The sequence below is a fragment of the Oncorhynchus clarkii genome, chromosome 21 (genome assembly GCF_045791955.1).
Source record: "Oncorhynchus clarkii lewisi isolate Uvic-CL-2024 chromosome 21, UVic_Ocla_1.0, whole genome shotgun sequence".
NCBI classification, from domain to species: Eukaryota; Metazoa; Chordata; class Actinopteri; order Salmoniformes; family Salmonidae; genus Oncorhynchus; species Oncorhynchus clarkii.
The window spans coordinates 13,064,468-13,092,347 of record NC_092167.1 but is presented as its reverse complement, the minus strand read 5'-3'; the positions used below and the strand labels follow the sequence as shown (position 1 = coordinate 13,092,347).

General features: G+C 43.4%; 1 protein-coding gene across 1 annotated transcript; it reads right to left on the bottom strand.

Moving 5' to 3' along the window:
• Positions 1 to 27,335, bottom strand: LOC139378584 (leucine-rich repeats and immunoglobulin-like domains protein 3). Its single transcript, XM_071120878.1, has 19 exons — positions 26,846 to 27,335; positions 23,214 to 23,285; positions 23,031 to 23,105; positions 16,825 to 16,959; positions 15,065 to 15,208; positions 14,571 to 14,714; positions 14,154 to 14,297; positions 13,087 to 13,230; positions 5,440 to 5,520; positions 5,197 to 5,268; positions 4,472 to 4,543; positions 4,043 to 4,206; positions 3,181 to 3,519; positions 2,800 to 3,081; positions 2,152 to 2,610; positions 1,696 to 1,857; positions 1,390 to 1,530; positions 986 to 1,258; positions 1 to 774 (listed from the first exon to the last, which is right to left on the bottom strand). The coding sequence occupies exons 1-19, from the start codon at positions 27,046 to 27,048 to the stop codon at positions 509 to 511; spliced, it is 3,372 nt and encodes a 1,123-aa protein (XP_070976979.1). The 5' UTR covers positions 27,049 to 27,335; the 3' UTR covers positions 1 to 508.
• Between the last annotated feature and the right edge of the window lie 545 nt (positions 27,336 to 27,880).

Below are 27,880 nucleotides of genomic sequence, written 5' to 3'. Positions count from 1 at the left end.
TACTTTTAATGTACGTAGCAGCACATGTTATGGTGTTTTATTATGTATAGGTATGTGCAAAGGGGTGCTTAACTCAAAGCAAAACAAAAGCTAGAATAACTGAACGGGCATGGTCGGTCGCACAACACAAAATACAAATTTACAGGAAAAAGTACAGCAAAAATAATGGATTCTACTTTTACACTTAATTTACAAAATATAATAAACTTTGTATAAAAACGTATATATATTCAATATCTATCTTCAATTGAAGATGTTTCCCATTTTTCTTTCTTAAAAAAAGAACAGTCCTCACTGTTAATATCTCCTCATATAATTTTTCAGCATTTTGTAGGCACAATGCATTGTCCTTTTACATTCAAGCGTTGCACATTTGCAGTGTCCATCACTGAGAAAGTGTCCATCACTGAGAAAGTGTCCATTCACTGAGGTAGTATTTTTTGGGGGCCACCATCATAACGAAGAAAAACTCAAAGGAATGTCAGTTTGTTTGAACGCACATATTCAGCTATGTGCTCGCTCGACCTTGCTGACTAGTAGCAGTCCTGTTGAGATCATATGGTTGTTCATAGATATTATTGCCGCTCTTTTCCGATTCTGATTTAGAATTCTTTGACTGGACGCTGTTCTTGTCTTCCTCGCGTTCCGAGTCTGTGTCCAGGGCTGCGTAGGGATTCTCGTGTAGCATCATGCTGTTGTGCAGGGCCAGTGGCGGTGGTCCAAATCCGGGATAGAATTCCTGTTGAGGCCTCCAGGGGGCTTTCCCAAACGTTCCTGCGAGAGGGAAAGACGGAGGGAGATACAGGGTAAAGCCTGAGACATTCACATGTTGTGCTAGTTGTCAAGAAAATGAATATTCAATAAATCACTTACTAATTGAGTGAATTACATTTCTGAGTGTGCTTGACTTGACCCAAAAATGTGCTTGACTTGACCCAAATCCATACATAGAAATGTCCTCAGACATACCCATCCTCAGACATACCCATGAAAGTATTGGAGGAGGAGAGCCTTGTCTCCCGAGGTCGGCCGTACTCGCTTCCATCTCCCTCGTCCATGGAGGGGGGGGCCTCGCCCTGTAGGTGGGGTGGCCCGTGGAAGCTGCTGCTGTTGGGCATCTGCATCAGCACACTGGGGCTCCCGTGGTCAAAGGGGTCCTGGAGGGCCCCGCCACATGGATAGTAGTCTCTCCTCTTGGAGCTGGTCAGGCTGCCACTGTAGGAGTCTATGCAGATGGGCCGCTGGTCCATAGCACAGCCTGTGGGGGGGTTACAGTGAGCCATGGGAAATCAGATCAGTATGACAGCAGCACATTATGATATTGTTTAATTTAGGGGAAAATACTTCTTATGCTACAATATTTAAAAAATATATATCTGTTGCACCAACCTGTGAAAGCCTCTGAGGGTTCTCCGGTGTACATGTTGCCTCTCCTGAGGAGAGAGCTGATGGGTCCTTGGTAATGGCAGAGCAGGGGATCTATGGCCGCCTCCATGTCCGCTTCACTTCCTGTGTCTAGCTGACACAGACCTGTACGAGTCACATGACACATTAGTAACGCATTGGTACTTGCCTCAAATTACGTAAACTATTCCAATATGTATTCAGGTGAAACAATACACATAGAAAAATGCTCAGAATACAGTTGACATAAAAAGTCCCCATGCATTTCCAATGAAAGAGCTCCTCTTCTACCATTCATGTCTTTAGGCTGCATGTAGAATCCACTCATGGAGGAAGCCATGAACTGGTGGTTGCCACTGCCACTCTCTGAGGGGATATAGCCGTCTTGTCTGTCGGCCAGCGTGCCCTGAGAGGACAGGTAGCTGGGGATGTCTGCAGGCAGGTTGGTCTCGTCTGCAGGGAAAACACCAGGGAGGGAAAAGTCTCAGAAATGTTTTCATAGAGAAATACAATAATTATAATAATCTGTTCACGGCAATGGTCTGTGTCTGATTCATTTCAAAGCATTCGTAAAAGGTGTGGTTTTAACAACATGCCAGCCAAAGTATGTGGAGCTGGAGCCCAAAACTCAAACTCCCCCAAAAATGTTATTTTCTGTTTGAAGGAGGAGGCAACATGGGCATGCAAGTACTGAACTCCTCAAAACCAATCGCGTGCTGACAAAATAAAATGACACCCTCTCTTCACCTGTGTTGGTGACGCTGCAGTCCTCGTTGCGCCGACGCGTATGGTAGATGATGACCACCCAGACCAGTGAGGTGCCCACCACGCAGCACACCACCGCGATGATGACAATGCCCACTGTGGTCCAGCCGTCCTCATCCGAGCCTACGCCTCCCGAGGCGCCCACCCCCACGTCACAGTTGGGGTTGGGCAGTACGGCTAGGCGCACGTTGCCCCGCTGGGTGCCCAGCGTGTTGGACATCTCGCACGTGTACATCCCGGCATCGTCCTCCGCTGCGTCCACGATTATGAGCAGCTGGTTGCCGGCGGCAAAGAAGTGGCGCTCTGTGACCACAAGGGGGTTGTCGTCTTTGGTCCAATTGAGCCTGGGGGAAGGGCTGCCACCGGCAATGCACTGGAGGACCGCAGTCTCCCCTTTGGCCACGGTGCGGTCCATGAGAGGGCGCAGGAAGGAGGGAGTTTCTGGAGGAGAATGGGGTAAGGGGGAGTGTTAGCTGCCTTACAGTCTCAAAACGCCTTATTTATATGTCGATTTGCGGGGGGAAAACACTTGGAATACCATAAAATAAAATTGATCTGTGTCAAAATGAAGCGGCGCCCACATATAAAAGTTCTTTGACAGCAGGTGAAAATAGAAATAATAATTCTCACCTAGCACAGTTAGCGTAGCGTTAGCTGATATGGCTCCGGCGGTGTTCTGGGCGGTGCAGCTGTACAACCCGATGTCCTCTGTCTTCACATCCACGATGAAGAACACATCGTCCTCAGGCATCACATGCATACGGCGCTCCCGGGCAGCGGGGAAGTCCGTGCCGCCGTCTTTCTGCCAGGCGATCTGCGGAGACGGGTGACCCACGGAGGCACACTCCAGTCTGGCCGTGGCACCGGCCCGGATGCTCAGGTCCATGGGCATCTTGGTGAAGGACGGAAGCACTGGAGGGACAAAAGGGATGGACATTTTATTTGACATCTAACGGAAGCACCACTTCAAGACGAACATCAAAATCAATACCAGTAGGTTATTTAACTTACTGTTGACAGTGAGCTTGGCCTTGGTGGAGTAGGAGGAACCAAAGTGGTTTGAGATGACACACTGGTACTTCCCCTCGCTGGTGAACTCTACACTGCGTAGCTGCAGTGTGGTGGTGTACTCTGTAACCTCTGTTTCACGGCCTTGGCCTCCCCCCTGGGCTCTGAGGTGTGCCTGGTTGTGGATTTCAGCGTCATTCAGGACCTCATTGTCCTTCTTCCAGGCAAAGGTCATGGGTGAGTCGCTGGAGCTGGCCGCCGAGCACACGAAGGTGACGTTGGCGCTTTTGATGGCCGACTGGGTCTCAGGTTGCACCGTGATCTGAGGTTTGGGGAAGTCGTCTGGTTGGAAGACAAGAGGGGAAAACATTAGTTTCCATTTGATGTGAATGGGGCTAAACTCAAATTGACATTCATTTTGAGGCTAACCAGTTTTTGTTTAAACCGTGATGGTCGACAAACAGCTTAAATATGGAAATTATACTATTTCATCCGCCAAGATTCAAACTACCTGACTGGAGAAATGTTGAAAGCTCAGAAGGCAAAGCACCTCAGCTCTAATAGTAGTCATTACTTAAAGAAACTGATCCCAGAAATTCCTCAACAATTATTTATTTTCTCCCTGCTCTCTCTGACTCCACCTGGCCAAGCTGTTAATTCACTGAGTTTCCACATGGTCCCATTACAATGCTGGCTCCATCAGAGTGTCCATGAGTTGAAGGAAAATATGGAACAATCTGGGTCAGTTCATAAAATGGAAAACCTGTCACGGCTAAATGGTTGTTTTTAACAAGGGCTACATTAAGAGGCTTGTGTGTGTGTGTGTGTGTGTGTGTGTATGTGTGTGTGTGTCAGTCACACTCACCACACACAAAGTCCTCCTGTCTGACGGTGAACACGCTCTTGCCCTTCAGCATCAGGGGATGGGCACAGCTGGCGTTCACGTAGGGCAGGAAGGTCTGCTCCGCCACCCACAGAGGAAACCACTTGAGCTGGCAGTCACACAGCAGGCTGGATGTGTTCAGGTGCCTGGGGAGTGGGGGGGGGGGGGGGGGGGGGGGTACTGCATTAGAGCCAGGAATCACAAGAGAGACCCAGCACAAAGATGATCCATAATACTTGAGCAATTTTATAGTCGTTCCATTTGAAGATAATCACTTTTATCAGTATAGGTGCTTTTGAAGTAATCGTCTATGGAGGATTCTTCCTTTCCTCAGTTAGTCCAGAACAGTGACTCTGGTCTATTGGCATTGCAGAATATGAATACAGTGTGACTGAACCCAGAGATACTTACAGTTCCTCAAGCTTCTTCATCTGCACAAAGGCATTCCCTTGGACTGACATGATCGCATTGTTACTCAAATCTCTGAGGAGGGGAGGGAAGAACAGATGGATCAGAACCATGGGAATGCACACAGAAAGATGGCAGACTTTCCCCTCCGTCTAGGCCTATCTGGAGGAAGACTGCTAAAAACTTCAATAATCAGAGAGAGAGAGAGAGAGAGGGAAGAAAAGGTCTTGAGAACAATAGAAATCTGGGCAGCACCGTGCTTTGTTAATCAAGAGGGGCCCGACTTCAGCTCCTTTGAGCTCAGACACGACTGGGAAAAAAAGTTAATTACAATCAAATGCAGCTGTTTCACAGATAGAAAAACACACACAGATGTGCACATACACACACACACTTGTACACAGAAAGCTGCACACATGAGCACAAACACACAGGCACTCACACACACACACACACACACACACACTCCTCTCGCCATGCCTAAGCAGTTAGTGATCAATAGTCTCCCCACATTTGGAGGTGGTGAATACCAGACAGCTCTGTTTTTCATCAAAGTATGGACAAGAAGCAGGGACAAGAAGCAGAGACAATAAGCAGAGACAATAAGGTCGTGTGGTTCTCACTAACAGGCGTTGTTTCTCATGGTTATGAATTCTCCCATATTTAGTTAACAGCTTTAGGACAGTTGAGACAGACGGATGATGATATTGATTTGAAGGTCAACTCACAGGTGCTCCAGTGTGTCCAGACCAGAGAACGATTTCTTGGTCACCGAGCGAATTTGATTTCCTTGAAGGAACCTGAGAAAAGTATATTTGAGTTTTCATTCAAATACAGTCATTTATTTTATGATAAGAAGCAAATACTTCCAGTTAAAATCTGTTCCCATGGTCCATTTTATAGTTTCTAATCTATCTTCTGAAAACCAACAAGTTAGAAGACAATGCCAAGGTAAAGTCAAGCCGACTCACAGTTTCCTCAGTTTGTCCAGAGCAGAAAATGGTCCGTTCATATCTTCAATGGTCCAGGAGATTTCGTTGTTCTGCAGATCTCTATTTCCAGAGAAACAAAGACAAACCACATTGTAAAAAATCCACACCCAGAAAACAACTGCACTTATTATAGTCTTAGCAAACCTTGGAGCGGCTCTGCGTTTTGTCTGAAGGACGAGAAAGAAGTCAAAGTCTTTACATTTGTATTCAAAGTGGTCCCATCACTGGAGGATGTTTCTCGTTAACTTCGAGGTTTTTAACATTTTTGCGATGGTTTCTCCGTGTCTCGCAGCATAATACTGCTTCATATGCAATACAACGTGTTTAACAGGGAGGAACTCTAACCCACACGTTGGTGCTACTAGATTTAGTGAAAAATGATACATTTTTAGTAATGAGTTTAATGGCTGAGGAATTATTATTATTATTTTTTCCCCATACAGAACAAGGACATGTAGAAAGAAAGAGGGTAGATGTCACCCCCCCATTTATCCCCCCCCCCCCTCAAATGTTGATAATTTATTGTTCAGGGCGCTTCCCTCCTTTTCCAAAACAACAAGATTATTTTTTTTGCCGAAATGAGACTGTAAGAGATTAGTTATTTTGGGGGGTTGGTTAATCCGTTTAGGGACTCAGACACTCCCAGGATTATCAGAAGCGGGTCTGGGTCTATTGAAGTCTCCAAAACTTCAGAGAGGATCCCAAAAATTCCACACCGATAACCATGCAAGCTAGAGCATAGGGCAAAGCAGTGGAGTAGTGTACCCTGCGCAGTCTGACATTTATCACACATAGGGGATGTATCAGGAAATATCCTATGCAGTTTAGTTTTGGAATAGTGTAATCTGTGTAATACCTTGAATTGTATGAGACGATGTCTGGAATTAATGGAACATGTGTGGATATACTCCAAGCTCTCTTCCCAGTCTGCCACCAAAATGTAAGTCTCTAGTTCTTCCTCCCATTTTGCCTTAATGGCATCTGTAGAAGGTGTGCTAACAGATTGAAAAGCATCATATAGAACCTCAGACAAATCAGTTTGTCTGAGGTGGGGCATATTTTTATGCATCCGTCAAACATGGAAGGTTTAGCATTCCCAAATGTTGGGAGGTGTTTTCTAACATAGTCTCTAATTTGTAGGTATCTGAAAATATTACTTCTGGGAAGATTATAAGTTTCCCTCAGCAACTCAAAGGAAGCAAAGGTCCCTTCTTTATATAAATCCCCATGGTACATATCCCCAACTTCTCCTTCGCTCAAAGGTGTTATCAAGGGTGATTCCTGGCGACAGGGAGCATGAATGACATTGGTCTAAGCTCAAAGTGGACTTTAATTTGCTTCCAGATTCGGACTGTGCTATCTATAATAGGATTGTTACAATAAAGTGACATCTCCAGATTGACAGGCGACAAAATCACAGCTCCAATAGAGAAGGGGTGACACTCCTCACGCTCCATACTAAGCCAGCTGGATGACAGAAGTGCGTCATCCAGCAGAAACGTAACAACGCAGAGCTTAGTGGCCTAGTAATAAAATATACAATTTGGGAGAGACAATCCTCCTTCCATCTTGGATTTACAGAGGCGTTTTTTACCTATCCTGTGTATTTTATAATCCCAGATTAATGGATTGATAATTGAGTCCAGTTGTTTGTGAAAGAATTTAGGTATGAATAGTGGGATGTTCTGGTATAGGTAGGTAGAGCAGTTGTGGGAGGAAGACCATTTTAATGGCATTAATTCTGCCGAACAGAGAAATTGGGAGTTTGCCTTGAGTTTTTGCATCAGAGAGGGAAAATTATCTTTAAATAGTAAGAAGTATTGTTTGGTAACTACAATTCCTAGGTAGGCACATTTTTCTGAAGATAACTTAACTGGGAGATGTTCTAGCCACGAGGTGTTTTGCAACCGTATGGGCATTAATTCACTCTTGTTCCAATTTATTCTGTATCCCGAGAAGGTACCAAACAAATTGATCACATCAAGAATAGCTGGAATACTAGCCTGGGGTTCTGTTACATAGAGGAGGATGTCATCTGCCTATAGGAAAATCTTATTTAGAGTATCTTTAGTATTATAGCCGTGTATTGCTGCATGAGATCTAATCGCCTGAGCGAGAGGTTCGATAATTAGGGCAAAGAGCATAGGCGACAACGCACAACCCTGCCTTGTCCCTCTGTAAAGGTTAAATCAGGGCGACAATGATTGGTTAGTGCGTATTCTCGCACAGGGGTTCCTATATAAAAGCTGGATCCAATTTATGAACCCATCTCCAATATTACATTTCTGTAGGACCTTGAATAGATAAGGCCACTCAACTTGGTCAAAGGTCCACGTTGGGTAACCTCATAATGTTGAAGAGGTGCCTGAGATTGAAGAATGAGTTTCTGTTAGGGGTAAAGCCGGTCTGGTCCGAATGGACCAATTTGCCAATTAAAGTGCTAAGCCTGTTAGCCAGAGTTTTTGCTAAAAATCTTTTAGTCTGTATTAAGGAGAGATATTGGTCTGTATGACCCTACCTCTTCCGGATCTTTACCCTTCTTATGTATAACTGTAATGAACGCTTCATCCAAAGTAGATGGGAGAGCTCCATCCTCATTGGCCTGAACCAACCAATTCTGGAAGTTAGAATCTTCCTGGTTCAGGGCAGGGGTTAGGATCTGCTAGATGTATATAGAGTCTCATAAAACTGACATCATTGATGTCTTTGGGGGAAGAGAGTAATTCCCCAGATGCAGATTTAACTTTGTGAATCATTCGGTCACTCACATTTTTTCGAAGTTGTCTGGCGAGTAATTTGTGTGGTTTGTCACCAAACTCAAAATATTTTTGCTTGGCATAGAGAAAAGGTTTTGCTATTTTTGATGAGAGAATCTGATTATATTCCAATTTTAAATAAAACATTTTTTTATGTTTCTCCATAGATGGATGGATAGCATTCTCCCTATCCAGTAAGTGAATTTGTCAGTGTTTTCCATAATAATGCTGGGGAAGTCTCTGTGTTGTCGTTGGTATCAAATAAACATTTAATTTGGTCTTTAAGATGTTCACAGAATGTTGGTTCTGTGAGGAGCTGAGGATTCAACCTCCAGACCCTCTCGTTTGGTACAATGTCACCCAATCTCAGGGAGAAGGTGAGTGGACTGTGGTCCGAGATTATAATATCATGATACCTCACATTACAGGTATAGGGAAGTAGTTTAGCATCAACCAAAAAGTAGTCAATTTGAGTGTAAACATTGTGAACATGAGAGTAAAAGGAGTATTCCCTACCCGTAGGGTTAGCGATCCTCCATATATCAAATAAGTTCAATTTTTTTTATGTAGGTATTCAAGAATTCGCTTGAATAGGAGGTAGGGGTTCGCCGGGTAGAGGATCTATCCAAATATTGGTCTAGCACACAGTTAAGGTCCCCTCCAATGACCAGGTTAGTATGGGAGATATCTGGAATCAGGGCAAGGACTCCTTTGAAAAAAAGAGGGGTTATCAATGTTTGGCCCATAGATATTTAGTAGAGTTACTGAAGTAGAGTGGATTTCTCCTATTACGATCACATAATGACCCTCTTTATCCGCAATAGTGGTTTTATGTAGAAAGGGAATTCCTTTCCGTACCAGAATCGCTGTGCCTCTCGTTTTGGCAGAGAAGTTAGAGTGATACACTTGCCCCACCAACCTACATTTAAGTCTGCTATGAGAGTTATTTTTCAGATGGGTTTCTTGCAAAAATATAATATCAGACGAGAGTGCTTTCAAGTGGGCTCGGACCTTGCCTCTCTTAATTGGTTCGTTTAAACCCTTGACATTCCAGGAAGTTAATGTAAGCCCCGCCCTCCTCTTGTTTGTCGTTCCTATGCATAACATGTAACTCAATAAAAAGGTAAGAAATCGCACCAAACCATCACGATCAGCATATGTAGCACCTACACCCGAGCAGTATCCAACCCACCCCTCCCCCATGCAAGCACCTTTACTTCCCACCCTGTTCCCCTAATTTCCCCAACACTCAACCCACATTTAACAGACACAAATAGGAGAGAAAAAAATGAAAAATAAAAATAATAAACACATTGTCTGGCCGATGCCAAAAAAGCACGGCGTGACCTCGAACAAGAGGTAAAACAAAAATAAAATCCCAACTATACGTTCACCTCTCACTATCCTAGAACTTCTACTAACATATGAACTCAGGAGGCTCCCATGAATAAAGTGTTCAATTAGCATCTAATAAACCTAAACATAATAAGTTGCAACATAAACATATTGCGCACTTAAGCGTCATCTTGGGTCAATCCCTGAGATAAGCAAGATATAACCTCACAAGATTATATTGCTAAGCAATGCCGGTCTAAACATAAACCATCCGCAACCGACATAGACAGCAGTACCTTTACATACTGTGGGTCAGAAGATCGGAACAAGGATTTTGCTAAATTAAACGTACCCCCCCATCAAAAAATAAAAAAATAAGAAAAAGTATAGAAATATTTTTTTCCTTTTTAAGATTAAAACAAATATATATATGTTTTATATATATATATACATACACATATATACACATATTCACATATACACACATACATATACACATCCATACACACCCACACAAAAAAATGCATATCTAAAAATATATATTTAAAATATATATATATGTATATACACACGTATATACATCCATATGCACATATACACATACACACATACAAACATTCATACTCCCAGAATAACAATCTACACTGATTTAAAATATACACATACATAATTCTAAAATGCTAAGAGAAAATAATAATAAAGTACAGATAGTAATTATATGTACGCACACCTACACAGACACTACAGAGGGCTGGTGGGAATCTAGTCGGGAGAGCGGCTCACGGCTAGACAAAGGCAGAACGGCACAAAACATCAACTTGCTAACCAGGTGTCTGCGTCTGCCCCTTCCCAACCATCACCCCCAGTCCCCTGCAAGCAATAAATAAATGGTAATAAGAATAATGTAAGGATTGAAAAATAAATAACAAAACAAAACAAAAATGGGGGAATATAAGTATATCCATCCGAAGGTGTCAGTGATCAAACCTGGAAGGCCTCCCAAATATGCATCGCTCTGAGCACAGCCGGGATGAAAGTGAACTTAACGTTAAATGAGAGCTCTGACCGCCATCCATTGGTCGGCTCAGCGTCTTACATGTTCGGTAGCCCTTGCTGAGCCTGTTTAATACGGTGTCACCCATTATGGTATAGTATGGATTTGAGTCTATGAGCAGACCCTAACACACAATGACAAGGCACTCTAACCTGTACAGGGGATTGACGTCTATTCCCAGATAAACTTCTCTGTGTCCAAAACCTAGGAGAGCCAAATCTTCTCACCGGAAGGCGGGGTAATTCTTAGTCTTGCAGGGAAGAGTAAGGCTGGGCGAAGACGGAGTTTGTAGAGTTTGGTCATGACATCTCTGTAGCCGGCGCGGTGCTTTGCCACATCGGGCGCATAATCCTCATAGACACGGAATGGGTGCCCTTTATGTGACAGGTTGCCCCTCATTCGAGCTTCACGCAGGATAAGATCCTTGGTCTTGAAACTGTGATAACAGATGATTACTGGGCGAGGACGTTGGCCCGGTCCAGGCACTGGGACAAGGGAGCGATGTGCACGGTCCAGCTGGGGATCCGAAGCCAAAACATCTGATCCCATTGCATCCTTCAATTGCTTGGTGAAGAAGTCAGTGGGGTGAGAGCCCGCCTCCACCCCCTCTGCCAGACCACCAACGCAAAGGTTATTACGTCTGGATCGGCCCTCCAGGTCGACCACTTTCACAGAAAGCCTCTGCACACTATCCTGCAATGACGTGCATAGCTTCTCTAACTCGTCGATCCTACCAGCGTTGAATTCAGAAGCTTTCTCAAGGTCCACAATACTCTGGCCATGCGAAGCGACCGTTTGAATGATGCTCTCGATTTTGGTGTCCAGTTCAGCAATAGTAGTATTAAGATCCTCAGCTATAGCAACACGTAGCCCAAAGCCCGGGTAAGTTCTGTAAGTGTCACGTTGTTGCCTGTGCCTTCCGCCATGTCTGTCGCGTTGTTTAGTGGGGAGTAGGCCTCCGCTGTGGATTTATTGTCCTTTGGTGGCTTATTACTCTGCATTTTCACATAGAAAGTTACAATCTTGTATAAGAAAGAAACGTTTGTTGTAAAAAGTGCCATAAAGTAGGTGAAATTAGATTATTTCGCAAAAAAGTTGCAGGAGCCTCTCACACAGCCGTTCACTCCAACATGCTAGCTCTGCCCCGGGGAATTTTTTTTTAAACTAAATATCAAAGGGTTTTGAAAAATCTGAAATATCTTTCAAACTAACTGAATGTCATGTGCACACAGCAGTACATCATGTCTGTTAGAGATTTGCTGGACGTCTTCGCCCTTCCCCCACTCCTTCTCTCTCAAGTCTCTTTAAATACTTTCAAACAGCTAGTTTCCTCCTCTGCATGCCTGGTTACAAATGATTGGGGTTGAGGAGGGGTGGAGGGGGTAGAGGAGCGGGTTGTGGAGAGAGGCTGGGGGGTAAAGCCCTCTAAGCCACCCCAACTCCCCGTCCACCTACCTACACACCTGCCCTCTGTTGACCTTTCACGCACAGTTAACATTTGGTTCCATTTAAGAGAGGGACAAGGGGCAATGTTATGGAGCCGGTCTGGAGATGGGGGATGGAGCGGTGGACTCAGTCTCACTCTGCTGGCTTGTTGAGGTTTTTATGTGTGTGTGGGGGGGGGGGGGGGGGGGACCACAGGCAGTACGTTCAGCTATTTCACATACCGAAAACAAACAAGGCAGAATATTTCCACTCACGCCTCGATTGTGTGAGTGTGGAGAGGGACAGGGAGCGAAATCCAACAAGCAGGCAGCATCCGAGAAGTTAGCTAGCTGCTAATGTACTCTCATAGATGTGAGATAGAGCTTCTCTTATAGAACACAAAACAATGATAAAGTAGGCTGATGAGGCCTCCCGAGTGGAGTAGCAGTCTAAGGCGAGATGTCTATACAGACCCGGGTTTGATCCCAGGCTGTGTCGCAACCGGCCGCGGCCGGGAGACCCATGAGGCAGCGCACAATTGGCCCAGCGACGTGAAAGTTTGGTCGGCCAGGATGTCCTTGTCCCATTGCGCTCTAGCGACTCCTTGTGGTGGGCCAGGCACATGTATGCTGATTTCGGTTGCCAGCTGTACGGTGTTTCCTCCAACACATTGGTGCGGCTGGCTTAAGCGAGCAGTGTGTCAATGGCTCTCGACCTTCACCTCTCCCGAGTCCGTACGGGAGTTGCAGCAATGGGACAAGACTGTAACTACCAAAAGGGGTCAAATATATATTTTAAAAAGTGTAGACTGATGACTGTTATAACCATGTCACTGACAAGTTTAAATCAAGTTCATCCCTAAACTCTCATGAGCCTTGAGGCTTCTCAAACAACTTTAGGGGAAACTAAGAACCAGGATTAGTGATATTAACCATGGCTAATACACTCACTGCCAGTGGGACGTTGAAAATAAGTATTTAATGCTTCAGCACTATTATACAATAGAGCTGCCATCTCTGACAAGCAATTCAATGAAATGTAATTATTCAAACTTACAGCATCTGTAGGTGGGAGAGTCCTCGGAAGGCTCCGTCTGCGATGAAGCTCACACGGTTGTTCCCGATGTGGAGTTCGTCAAGCAGGCTGAGGCCCACAAAGCTGGACTCCTCCAGTCTTGTCAAGTGGTTGGACGAGATGTCCCTGTCGGGTGGAGAGAGAAGGAGCATCAGCATCACACAGTTCAAACCCCAAGGGAGGGCAAATGGAAAGGAGGGGGGGTAGAAATAAACAGTTGAGGTAGAGGATAAATTGGCCTCAGATCACTAGGAACGTGCACCAAATCTAGCCAGATAAGTCTGTGAATTACCAATAAGTACTTTGTAATAAGCATTAATAACCACTACTAAAACATATTATCTAATTATTATCAAGGCATATCCAGTAAAAAAAACTTTGGGTTATAGACTATTTTAAAAGTTTTGAAAGGTAGATTGTACCTCGCACCGCTAGTCTACTTTGTTTAACTGTATGCAGACAGTATAAAAAGTATTAATTTTGTACTAGAAATCCTCAAACGCAAGCATCAGACGAAAAAACTAACAAACCAGGAAGAAGGCTATTTACCAAAGAGTGGGCGAAAAAGATCAGTCAACTGCCAATTTGGTTAACTCTCAGGTTCACTTGATAAGAGAAATGGGAAAAAAACTCCCCTTTCAGAAACCAACAAAACATGGCGGATTTAGGAATTGGCCAGTGCCATAAACAATGTTAACAACAAAGGAAACAATATGTCGCTGCAGACACTCTGGTTGTGAAATCCCCCCTCCTTCTCCCCCCTTTCTCCCCTATAGACGTGATGAGGCATTAAAGGAAGGGGGCTATAGTGGCGGGGGTGAAGAGGGGGAGTAATACTTTGTCAGGAGCCCTGCATTGGTGTTGGCACTGAGCACTAAGGGTGGAGGAAGAGAGGGGGGAGTGGAGAGTTGGAGACTGTGAGGAAGGTGGGCGAGAGCAAGGGAGAGAGAGAAAGAGAGAGGTGTTGGAAGTTCACAGTGTGAATAGGAGAGAAAGTGAGAGGGAAAAGGGAGGGAGAAGAAGAAAAATATGAAAAAAGGGTCACTCACAGCTCGCTGAGTTTCTGGCAGAACTCCCAGGCGTCAGGCCGGATCCGGCTGATGGCGTTGTGGCCCAGGTGGAGCTGCTGCAGAGTCAGCAGGCCGTACAGCCAGCCCTTACTCACCTCCGTCAGGTTGTTGTAGTCCAGCTGCCTGCAGGGACACACAGAGACATACAAACAGAGGTCAGTCATCAACATAGACATATAGACACACACAGACAGACAGAGATGAAGACGTATGTTAGCTTGGACTGATACCACACTGTATAGGCTATAGTCAACTATCGTTGTCTAGACATACGGCTACAAATATGTATCAAAAGATGGTATGCAGACACTTGCACCCAGACATATGCTGTTAAATCCACCAATGTACACTAGTAAAAAAATACACACTTTCTTGCCACAGAGGACAGTTACTTACAGGACCTCCATGTTACTGAGGCCCCAGAAGGCTCCATCCATCAGGCGGCTGATACCGTTCCTCTGGATCTTCAGTGAGCGCAGCGCGTGCAGACCGTGGAACGTCAGGCCTTCCACCCTGCGCACCCGGTTCCTGTTCAGCTCCCTGCAGGTTGGACCACAACCAGACCGTAAGAGAACTGCAGCATCATATATGCAGGGAAGGATGAAGAGTTCACTCAAGTCAAGAAGTGAGGCTGAAACGGAATCTAATTCATCCAAGAGAAGCCAAGAAGATGTCAATGACTGTTGGAAGAGTGGTCAAAGAGTGGTTGAATACGTCAACACACTGTCAATGAGTGCAGTCACAATGTGTTTTCAGGAAGTTCACAGAGCAGTCAGAGAAACATCAAAGAGTAGCGAAAAGTCGTGGACTGTTACACAACCGTTCAAAGAGCAGTCATAGTATAGTTTGTGGCCAACCCCAACAGCGCTCAAAGAGCAATTGTCACTTACAGGTGCTGGAGGTTGGGGAGCTGGAAGATCTTGGCAGGGATGGTTGAGAGGCGGTTGCGGTTGAGCCTGAGGACCTGCAGAGTGCTGGACAGGTTGACAAAACAGCCCGTTTCCAGGGTGGAAATGCGATTGTTGTTCATGATACTAGAGGAGAAGAAAATACATAACGAGATATTGATCACATAATTAATTGCAAAGAGGAAAAATGACCAAACATTGTTGTACTTCCGCCAAAATTGTACTATTTGATCCAAACACTTGTCATGACGTTGGCTTTATGACAGTCATAAATACCTCTTCCCCCCTTTTTCCTCTCTCTAGCCTACTGATGTTACAGTTGCAAAACCCTTGGTTAACATAGAGATTCTGGGAACATCAGAAGGTGGGGGGAAATTAACTATATTCTGGCTATATTCGGACCAATTGAACATATGCGGTGGTACTTAATGAATATGATGTCAGTTCGGTTGTCATCTGAGACATTCTCATCAATGATAAGATGACATAAACTCTACAGTGGAAAGTCTACACATCAGAGTTATCGCATTCACATGGAATTGTTGTTCAATTTAAATGTTTGAATGTGAAATTATTCGTGTTGGGATGAAATGTGATTTTAGCTTCTATAATGTGAGATTTTGGTTTTCATACGATAGGGCTCTGCTCAATCAGTGGCCCGCCCCTGTGAAGGGACATGGGCTATAAAACTTTTCAAACACGCCCTCCTCTCCCTTCCTATATAAGCCCTTGACGACAACATAACCTACTGTTCCGAGGACGTGAGGACAACGGTCCGATGTCAGAATGGTTCAGATAATAACTTCAGAACGAAGCCAACATTAGCATGAGCTTTGATTGCGAATGGTATGAACTTTGAACTCTTATTCACTACAGAAGAGATACCTCCTAGCCGTTGAGTTAGCAACAGCCACTGCAAATGAGGGTTAGGAAGGAACAAACAGAGTATCCCGTCTATCACACAACGACGTTACTACAACGTACCCAATTGACCACCAGAGACATTCTTCAAAGGACAAAGGACTCGGTTGGGCAACACGGCGTTCCATCTACCACCAACCTACCGAAGCGCAGCTCAGAGTAAATATTTATTGCATTTTCCTTTTCCAAATGGGCGGTAATTTAGAATGCATAAGATACTGTATTTACGATAGCACAGCTTCGCCCTTTGTTCCTCAGTCTTCCCGCTCTTTCACTCAAACCCAGCCCCTTTTCTTTTGTGTAACAAGCTGTCATATCTGTTCCGCCCGCTAGGGACGTTTTCCTTTATGACGTAATTTGTAATCAAGTTATGATTTAAATATGTGTATGTGTAATTCTGTGTGATTAGTTAGGTATTTAGTAAATAATTAAACCCAATTTTGTATTGCTGATTTAACTTGTTAGCCAGGGTTCGTGCAGATAACTAAGAATTTACAACTTTCAGATGAGACTGAATTAAGATGACGATTAATATTGATTGCTATTGATTGCTAATGATGTAAAATATTTCTAGGTCTTTAAGAGTTTATTCGGAAGATAACAGCTCTATAAATATTATTTTGTGGTGCCCGACTCTCTAGTTAATTACATTTACATGATTAGCTCAATCAGGTAATATTAATTACGGAGAAATTATTTTATAGAATATCATGTCATATCACTTAATCCGGCATAGCCAAAGACATGACACACTTATATAGTATTCTTGGACGGAGTTTAAGCATGCATTTTAGTTAAAAAGTCCAAACGGACGGACTCACAGGTTCTTGAGAGGCAGCGCAGGGAAGGAGTCAGCCTTGATATCCACTATGCTGTTATTGCTGAGGTCCAGGGTCTCCAGGCGTTGCAGGGGCCTCAGCTGCTCCAGAGAGATCTTTGTGATCCTGTTGTTTGCTCTGAAAACACAGATCGAACGGCTCCAATGAACGATAGAAAATACGCTGTATTTTAACAACGCGGGTCACCAATCTAACGTTTCCAGACATACAAACACTCAGAGCAGTCAATTAGCAGGCGGTATTTAAAAATGACCAACCCTACCCCTGTTTTCCCATTATTATTATGTTAATATTATACATTTTTCCTAGAACATTGAGTCTCTCCCTGAACCATGAAAAATAACACAGTTCCCTGGTTGTCTAGGAAAGGGGGGAGGACGGGGCAATACTTGTGCTATCCAATGTCACTACTCATCTCAAAAGGTCAAAACAGCCGTTTGGTTTAGTGCTGTGTTATTTTGTTTATAAGGTAATTACTAACAAGGTATTTAAAAAAATAACCTGCCAATTACTTGGCTGATGAATACCATTCCCTCAGTGAAAGCATGCCTCAGCAGAGGCTGGCAATTTCCTGAGCTGCACGCCTCCTAAATTGCAGTGCAGGGACTGCTTAGTTATAAACAGTGTCTGTACAGAGCCGTCTTTGTGTATGGGCCTCGACGGGTAGAGAAAGGGAGAGCGAGGGAAAGGGAGAGTGAGGGAAAAGAGTAGGAATTCCCTCTAATACACCAGACTGCAGGCCCCATTTCAGTATTAATTGCAAGGCTAACATAACAACAACCCCCCCCCCCCCCCCCAAAAAAAATGATAACTTGCATTAACGCATCATTTCTTAAATTTATCTTCTTTATGATACATGTTTTTTGTGCATTTTCCTTATACTGACCAAAGTGAATGTTAGCTTTTCCTTATACTGTGCATGCATGCAATGCACACATCAACATACAGCCCTTTGGAGAAATGGATGAACATTGACATGGCTGAGAAGTACTGGTTTATGTGAACACTAGTACCCTTCAAGAAGCTGCCAATAAGAAAACAACAATGAAACGGACACACTGAACCAGCACTAGTCGAGAGCCAGACACAAAGTCTCAAACTGGCTCAGCTCCGCTGTACGCCTGGCCAAAGCGAGACTAAAAAAGCACTGAAGATACAATCAAGCGAGAAATTGAGCACAGTGGCAACATAGCTTCTCAGTCCATCATGAAGCCTCAGAAAGTGGGATCTTTGACTTGGACGGAGCAGTCATTTTCCACACATTTCCCTAAATCTGCCATCCATACCTCTCTTATGACTAGGCTCCCCACGTTGAGACAGTGACACCCCTTGGCAGCCTTACCACCAAAACATACAGAGGAAAACAGACGAGTGTGTCTGTCAGTCAGTCCAACCTGGAACAAAGGCAGTACCAGGAGGATATATGGATAGAGGCCCAGGGAGGAGAGGCTGATGGGGTTTCTGGGGCACGTAGGGGTAGAACCTGCCACAGCACGTCCCTCTGCCTAGCCTCCGTCAAGGCCAAGACTCAAAGCTTGGTTCTATGCCAACCGACTGTAAGAGTGTGGGGCTGAGGGTGGGGGTAGAGGGTAGGTTCTGGGAGGCTGAAACCCAATCCCCCTTTTTTCATTTTAAACACTCAGTCACTGCCTAAAAAAAAATATTTCATTTTTTTATTTTTATAATAACACAATTTAGGCAACAGCCACAGGCTGAGCTAGGTGCAGTGCAGCACACCACCCGCAGTAGAAAGGGTACAAGACAGCCTTTTGTGTGCAGATTTGCAAAGGACTTTCCACGCACCACGGCCTCTGTGGTCCCAAACAAAAGGGGCACACACCCCCTGGGCCTGGGTTTACATGTTCCCCTGACTGGTCGCTGAGAGAAGAGGAGAAGACGGGCTGCGAGAAAAAAAATAAAGAACCTGTATTTCCAGTTTTGTGGCGCCCCGGACTTCAATATATTTTGAGGGGAGGGGGCAGTTGGAAAGCAACTGTCAACGCTGGCTGCTCAGTCCATGTTCCTCTACAAAAGACGGACTGACCCTGGGGCCTGTCAGCTGGAAGGAGGTGTGATGTGGTGGTGATGATGATGATGATGAGTCCCTGGTCTTTGTACCCCAACCCCCTCTCCCTTCCCCACACAGTAAACATCTGGCCAGCTGTGGAGCATCACCCTGAAGCCTAGACTCCACCACCAGACAACTCATATATGAACAAACCTTTTTAGCTTGAGTGCAAATGGGCCAGATACATCAAGGATTCCGTTGAGCTGCATGTGATGCTAACCCTCAGCTAAGTTGTGGAGAATGAGCAGCCCCTCCATCGGAGAAGCCCCAAATACAACATGGTGTCCCAAGCTGATGTTTTTAATGCTTACTCTCTGACACACTTCCCACTTGAACCCAGTGTGCTGCTACAAACGAGCCTCTCGTATGGCTTTGAAAACTTGACATGACCCATATGGAGCATAAGAATCCACAAAAAAAGTAATGTCATGGGAAGTACAAAGAAAGGGAAAGGAGGATACCTAGTCAGTTATACAACTGAATGCCTTCAACTGAAATGTGTCTGAATCAGAGACCGCACAAGTCAACGCCTTTTATAACCCTCATGAGGACCCCTATTTTGAAGGATGTGGTCAAGACCATCTGGCAAAACATGGACTACACACAGCAGAGGCCAGCCCTCTCCAGATAGACAGAGAGATAGGCTAGGTGAGGACCTACAGGAACTGTAATGGCTTCACTTGCTTGAATCTCAGAGACGACTGAGCAATTAATTGAACCCTGTTGTATTAACCTGTAAGTACAACATACTACAGAATCTCAACACCCAGCCAACTCTAACCTTAAACATTGTGGCAGATGAGGACTGTGATATCAACTGAGACTGTGCAGTTGAGGCCTGCAGGGATAGACGTGAAGGAGAACTTGGCTACGGTCCATTCAACAAAATAGTTTCTCTCCATCTTTCTCTACTCCCCTACATCTGCCCAGAGATCTAATGAGAGCTTTTGAAAGGCCAGCCTAAACGCTGTGTACCGGAGAGTTCCATGTGCTTATCTGTTGATCTCCACCCGTCGGGCCAACTCCACGGACAAACAAGCAGGGCATTGTCCATTTGGACGGCACACACTTCAAATTTGTTTAACCAATTTTCTCACAAATAAGGTTACTGTGTTAATAGTTTCAAGACCTGCCTGTCATTCTTGTTTGGGTCTCTTCAGGTTCTCATTTTAACACACATTGTACACACACATCTCATTTTAACACACATTAAAATGTACGACCAGGTGAATTTAAAGCATCTATCAAACTGTGCTTTGTTTATTCATGAACTTAAGCAGGTAGCACATGCATGTCTCCCAACTTAAGGAAACTCCAAGCCTTTGGGTATAGTAGACAACTTAATAACTATTTGAATAGAAGGCGGTGTACCCTACATTAATGGTAAGCTGATCCTAGATCAGCTGAAATGTGCTGCCAGACTCATTAAGTGTACTCTAAGGAATTTTATTGATATCAGTAAAAAAAAAAGCAAACATTAAGAAAATAAGACCACACAGCAGCACATCTCAATTTGATTTACACTTCTGTCTAATTTGGCTGTTTTCGAGCAAATCTACTCCATATTTTTGGACTGAGTTGCCGTCACACTCTGAATTTGTTTATCTGAAGAAATATGACCTACATAAACAAGACCACAGTGTGAGACGATTATAGACAGGTGACGCTGCAACAGAAATGTTCCTTTTTGAATTAAAATAATAAAAAAATCCACATAAATTATAGCTAAACAGCAGAAGCAGCTGTCAAACAGATACACACATGCACAAACAAGTTACACCAAAGGCAGCAACACTCTACTTTTTAATAACGCAATGACATTGAATCAACAACGGAGGCTTCCTAATCCTGAACCCCCCTTTTTTTCTCTATTTAGTACAGTCTGATTTTTCCCTTCCATTCGCACATACTGGAGATTTTCTTCCCCTTCCTTCATTACTCTAGCCTGGGAGGGGAGTAAGGGGGAAAAAAGCCCCGGGGTATCGAATGCCACTTATTCAAACAGCCAGGCAGACATAGCGGCAGCTCTCGTCAACTTCCTTGACCCCACAGCCCAGAGTAAAAACAAACGGCAATAACCCTGCAGCTGGTAGTAATTGAGTCGTGATCATCTTAATTAATTGAACAATTTCCCAGGAATTTATGGTAGGGGGTGGGGGCTTAAACCAGATTGCTGTGAAACCACCTCTCGTTGAGTTTGGTGGGCTCTACAAATTATCTGGTGATTCCAGGGCTGATTAGGTATTTGGAGAAGACGGTTTGACGCAATCTCTGTGTATGGAAAAGGTTGGAACTGGTTGGAAGTTGGAACTGGAAAGAGCTTCATATTCTGCTTCTCTACCAATTCATTCTTTCTTATAAAGTGTTAGTTCTGTGAGTAACTAAGCTGACAGATATACCTGGATGTCTTGCTTACAAAGCTTTTGGCAACAAACATTGTAACTTTGTAACTCAATACTGCAATAACCTAAAATCTACTAAAACAGTGTTTCCCAACCCTGGTCCTCAAGTACCTCCAACAGTACACATTTGTATTGTAACCCTGGACAAACACACCTGGTTCAACTGGTCAACTAATCATCAAGCCATCAATTAGCAAGAATCAGGTGTGTTTGTACAGGGCTACAACAGAAATGTGTACTGTTGGGGGGTACTCGAGGATCAGGGTTTGGAAACACTGTATGAAACCAACATTATAACTCTTTCTCTCATCGTTCAACCATGTTTCCCTTCAGGTAGACGTTGTGTATTATGTATCCGTTATAGCACTGTAGTTGATGCGGTCCTACTGCAACCTGACAATGTACAAGAACAAAGTTGTGATGATGTGTTAACTGTGTTATTAGCCATTTGGGTCAGATGCTAACGCAGCAGCCCTGCTTCTCATTACAGGCGCCAGTCTGAAAAATAAGTCATCTGATGGCTTCTCAAAACTCGGTTATTTTTCCAATAGGAAATACCACACACATATTCTCCATCAATGATGCCAATACCAGCAACAAAAAGAAAGAGAGGGGGGAGGAATTTTGTATTTAAATCCCCCCCTCAGAGATTTTAGTTGCCGAGTAGACACTAAGCAATGCAACTGGCAATACTATGCACGCACCCACAGACACAAATGAACACACGTTGTGGTAAGAAAGTATGAATTGATCATTCCCAAATGCACATTGAGGATGACAACTAGGCTGGCTGACATACTTTGGAACATTCAACGGTGAAATCTATTGGAATTGTTCTCCTATTCATACATGATATGTTTCAATAAGCAACAGCAACCAAATATGCATCTTGAGTGGAGAATTGAGAGTAGAGGGGAATACTATTGTACAACTCCTAAAACCTCTGAATGTTGTCTGACGGATAATGTTTACAAGTTAAAAAATTCATCAGACCTACTGGAAATCAAACATACCCTGGTGTACTGTATTTTGTTTTAGTTCCAGGTAATACCGCCAGCCACATCTGTGGCCTATAGGCTATACACCTAAAAGTCTGAAGACAAATTGACTAATAGCCGACTTCTGAATCCCCTTTGGCTGTTGGCTTCTTTCTCTGGTGTTACTGCTTGTCAAGTTCAGGCTTGATGAGCAATATGCCTCTTCTAGTTTTTGAGATGGATGCATTCTTGTGGGGGAGAAATGTCCTATCCATTGATTTTGTGAGACATTGTGCCGGGGGAAAAGTTTGAAATCAATGCTTTGAAACCTCTGACACTGATGGGTCTATTTGTCTTTGAAAACACATGAAAGCCCCACATTGCTCCATCATGTTCTGGGGCCATCCTACTAGGAGTGTATACAAACACTCAACCTCCAGATGGATGAAATACCACCAGAAAACTCTATTCTTACAGATCTTGGATCAGCACTTATGGAAACACTGGAACCACCTCTGGCGATTCCATTTTTAACGATGACATTCATTTTCAGACATGTGACTGACTTGTCTCAAACTGGCTGCCATGCCTGGGACAACCCAGTCTGGGAACCAACTCAGCCAAAAGGGGTTCCACCAAGGAGGGAGGAGCAGGGCTTAGCAGCTCTACACTGTTAACTAGTACTGACAACTCTGATGGGTGGGTTGGTGGGGGGAGGGTTGTTTCAAAAGTAATACTTACAGAATGAGGGTGGTGATGTTTGCCGCATGAGGGCCCAAATCAGGTACCGTCTCAAATTCATTGTTGTTTAGCTTTCTGTAAACACACAGGCACAAAGGTTGTTTGTCACATGTGGTGTGGAGGGAGAGTGTTTGTGACTGACGTTGTTTACTCTAGGAAGTACAGAACACAGAGTATACTTACATCTCACTTAGGTACCGCAGTTTCCTAAACACAGTGCTGTCGAGCGACTGCAATTTATTATGGCTCAGGTCCCTGTAAAGAAAGACATTTGTTAGAGGAAAGTTACACAACATGGAGGGCCATTCACTTCACAACCAATCATATACTGGCCTTTCTGTTTTTAAACAGGAGACATAACTTGTCTGAGTGAGCCTAGCCTATACAGCTCCAACTGAAGTAATGTCGGAAAGCAACTGAGTCATTTTCAAAACAAACCACTGTATGCAAAAAAGTTAAGCTAACTAGCTATAGGCCTAGTTTTGGCATAGCAGCCTTTTTTTTTAAACATTGAGAGAAAATCCAGCCAGACAAGCTCATGGATCCAATCCGCTCTTGAATCACCGAGCCAAAACAGACAACCAGCTAAGTTACGGAAGGGAGAGATTCAATTTTTTTTCTCCATTTTTAAGAGGGGGTGGAAAACATGCCTAGAGAAGCCTGCCTGTCCCAGAGTGTTATAAAGCTGTGGAGTTATTGACGCTGCTGTGCACGATCAACATTGTGGTGCCAGACCCTTTTTTTGGATTGCCCCCCATCTGGAATCCATCAACTGGAGCTGAGAGGAGGGAGGGAAAAAACCGAACAACTGGTAATCTATTCACAATGCCGGGAAAGCGAGTTTCTAAGCCATTTTCTAGATCTGGCTCTGGTTTTATTCTTCAGCAAATAGTTTCTTCAACTCTTCAACAAGAGTTTTACTTCTCTCTCTGAAACTTTTTTCCCTTCCCAACCTGCAGCTGTATGTTTTTGTTCCACTAATCGGGCCATATGGGAGAAGTGGAGATGTGTCGTATCAAAAATGTCCAGATAAACCCTGAGGGTTTCTGACACTTACACTTCCTTCAAAAATCCAGGTCCAGAAGTGGACCAGATTAAATCAGTACAGCTATATAGGCCTTGGCCTGTGTCTATTAGACTTGAAAATGTGCGCCACACATTTATCCGTGTCTGACGAGTGAATGAAACCAAGTTATCCATCCTCTTAGTAATGAGATAAGATAGACCTGCTGGTTCTTTGATGTGGTTATAAAGCACTTGGACTAATACAGATTCACAAGGGAAAATAGGTCATTGACTTCCAAACTGATAAAAGGCATACCCTTTCCCACCAGCTAAAGCTCTCACATTATAATCCAGAGCGCTTTCTCTCCTTATCTCTGAAGTGCCATAACATAAGGGCTTGATATCACACTTTAACTTGGATTTTTTTCAGTAGACACTGAAGCCCGTCTCGCTCATGTAAATCTGTGAAAACGTAAAGTTATTTTATAATGCCAAGTTATTCTAATAGTTAATCACATCTGCTTTTAGTGAGGTGAGAACTGGCTGTGGATGGAATTGCCTGGTAATACAGCAATGTTGAGTGAGTCTCCTGAGAGTGCTTACCTCCTCAAATGCATATTATGCTACATTCCTAAAAACCCTAAAAAACTTGGGAAAATTAAAACTTGTCTACATTTGAATTGTAAAACCTGTACCCCTCGCTCACTCACTGAGAAATCTGAAGCTCAAACTAAATGCTTCTCCCTCCCACATTCACTCCCTCCCTCCATCCATCCCTCCTTCCCTCGCTTTCACTCTCTTTCAGAGAGTTTGTACGAACTAATCCAACAGTGGCTCCGTAATCAGTACCATCGGTGGCTCTGGAGATGCTAATTCAGCAGAAATAATGGGGTGCTGGAAAACAAAGGGCCGGGCAGTTTAAGATGTGCTGGAGAGACACTCGTAAATTAGCATGCCGGAGTGCAAAGAATTTTCCCCCCATGTGGAACTTTTTTCTCTCCCTTTTTGGTCAGTTACGAGGCTGTGTCTGTGTTTTCTGGCAACTTAAAATTTCCAGAGCAGGCAGCACACATTTTGTAAATGCCAAACAAACATTCTAACAGGGGACTAACTAGCCTAGATGTGTTGTGAAATATGAACTAGAAAAAACACAAGCTAGTAGTGAGGATATATCAACATGGTGCAGTCTGAATGGAAGCCAGGCAGGCAGACCTATGAACATCTGCTTATTAATACATGTTAAACAACTATTTGAGGCATTACCATGGGAGATTGGCCTGGAGTGCCTATGACTTCATTTGACATGATGTGTTTATTGTCTTAATAGCCCTGGGGCCTGAAGAACTTCTGAGCTCACATAATATGGAAAGGCCCAATGATGGTATCACCTCATAAACAAAAGGAAAACAATTGTCATTCAGCAGTTGGTCTCATCTAGGGCCTATTGTAATGGACATCTGTATTCTGCATTAGCTCCTTATCATGATGTCACCTGATATTTACATGCTGAAAAAACAGTTGACCAACCTCTTCAGGTTCAACAAGTTGTCAAAATGAATTGTAATCAATTGTTTATGATGGCATTTTATGCTCTTCGTTCATGGAAATTGTGATAGCTCCAAAATCCCAAAAGCCTGTTGAAAGTTTTCCATGAACTATATAATGTTGGCAAATTATTGTACCTCACTGCACTAACAACAAACTCAAAAGCAAACAGTACTACCAACTCACTAGCCTACTGATGTTGGCATGTCTTGTTGGGCCTAATGGGTGATTGGAAAAATCCTAATAAAAAAACTCCATGCAGTAGGTAGTCCAACTAATGATTCACTAGTGTAGAACGACTGATAATGGGACATTGATGTACAAAGGTCATTAGTGTTATATCTTTTTCTAAAACGGCCTGCTTTATTATTTACAAGACTGAGCTTCCCTCTTGTTCCTAAGGAGTATGGCTCACATATCCTATAGGTATTCACATGGAATAATTGTAGGCAGTGTGACATTGCAAGAAATACGTTTGATTTAAATTACAGTGTAGTTCGAGTGCAAAATCCCTATTTCCTTGATGTTTACAGTATTTTTCTATATCTGAAATAACACCAAATGCTGCTAAGGAATGGTAAACAATGGGGTAAAGTGAACCAATATATCACTTCATCTTTCAGAATTCGAAATTACCATAAATAAATATAAAGAAAACAATAATATAATTCTAAATGTGACAAACACGACTTTTATTCAGTAAATATCTTTATGGCTCAGTTGGTAGAACATGGCGCTTGCAACGCCGGGATTGTGGGTTCGAGTCCCACAGGGGGGCAGCAAGGGAAAAAGTACAAAAATGTATCAAATCGCTCTGGATTACAGCGTCTGCTGAATTACAAAAAAACGAAACGCTTGCACCTTGGAAAATGGAGTGGCCTATCCTGCGTCATTGCGAAATACTTTCTAAACAGCAAACCAGTCTTTGGGAATAAAAAGTAAGGATTTAGGACTGATTTCCCTTTCTTGTCGATGTGAAGGGAAATAAACTTTGTTTTCAAACGGTTTCATTCTCTTCGAATGGTCAGTAAGCAACAACGTAACAAAGTTGGCAACAATGTAACAAATCACGTAATTCTCTGCATATATGTAATTGATCTATTCGAGTATTCCATTCATACACTTGTTGTAACTATGTTAAAACCTGTATCTATCAAATTACTCATTTCAAACATAGGTGTGAAAAGTAATTAAGATAGCTGTTCGTATATATGGGTAGTGAAGATAAAATGGCAAGTCAACAAAAGCTTTCTAAATTGACTTACAATTGTACGGTCCATTCGGGAAGATTTTCAGGAATTCCACGCCTTTTCAACCGACTGCAGTCCAACAGGTCTCCAAAACATGTGCATGGAGACGGACACGTCCTTGTGTTTTCATCATATCCAAGTATAAGTTCTATTCGGGAAAACAGTAAGAAAACGACCGCATACATTGCAGCGTTGAGAGGCTGCATAGATGCGGACATTTTAGCCACACTGAAGTCCTCCCCAAGTTTTAGAGAAAAGCGCGAGAAAATACAATATAGTAAAAGTTACAACCCAAGGACAATGTTGTCCGGTTTAGTCCTTAAATCCAATTCCTCGACCGTATTCCTTTGACACTACGAACATGTAAAATATCTTTACGGGACCTAAACTTCTCCATACCTCTGTAAAAGTTTTTGCCTGTACTAGCATACTTTTTGCTTTGCCCTCGCAGCAGCCACTACTTCCAAGGCTCCCAACAGCCTGCCCCTCTATTGGTTGTTGGAGTGATGCGCACCGGGAGGGGAGTGTAGATAGTAGGCCTATCTTTTAATTTAACCTTTATTTTACTAGGCAAGTCCGTTAAGAACAGATTCTTATTTACAATGACGGCCTACCGGGGAACAGTGGGCAAGAACGACAGATTTGTACCTTGTCAGTTCGGGGATTCGATCCAGCAACCACCTTACAACTGTTCCAGTTGAATTTTATTCCAATTTTACACAACTTTGTTTACCCCATAATGTTGATGACACAAACAGACTGCTTATTGTTTAATGGAGACATTTCACAGAAATATTTGCTCATGTGTGTCAAAGACAGTCTTACCACAGATAAAACTAAGGTTTTTGAGAACGCATGGCCAAAGGTCATTTGTTTTTATGATTTATTACTGGTTGTAAATTCGTGAAAGCTTAACAATGTGTAATCTCTGAGAAATGATTACATTAGCAAGATGAAGGCTACTTTCCCCTCTCTTTGCTTATTACCATGTGAAATACAACAGGTGTAAAACAGTACAGTGAAATTCTCACCTTGAGAGCTCTTTCCAAC

Coding starts and splice junctions, on each gene's coding strand:
- LOC139378584 (XM_071120878.1), bottom strand. CDS start 27,048: ATGTCCGCATCTATGCAGCCTCTCAACGCTGCAATGTATGCGGTCGTT. Junction 14,715..15,064: donor CTCCCCAACCTCCAGCACCT/GTAAGTGACAAT, acceptor TCCAACCTGCAG/GGAGCTGAACAGGAACCGGG. Junction 13,231..14,153: donor TGCCAGAAACTCAGCGAGCT/GTGAGTGACCCT, acceptor TCCACCCGACAG/GGACATCTCGTCCAACCACT.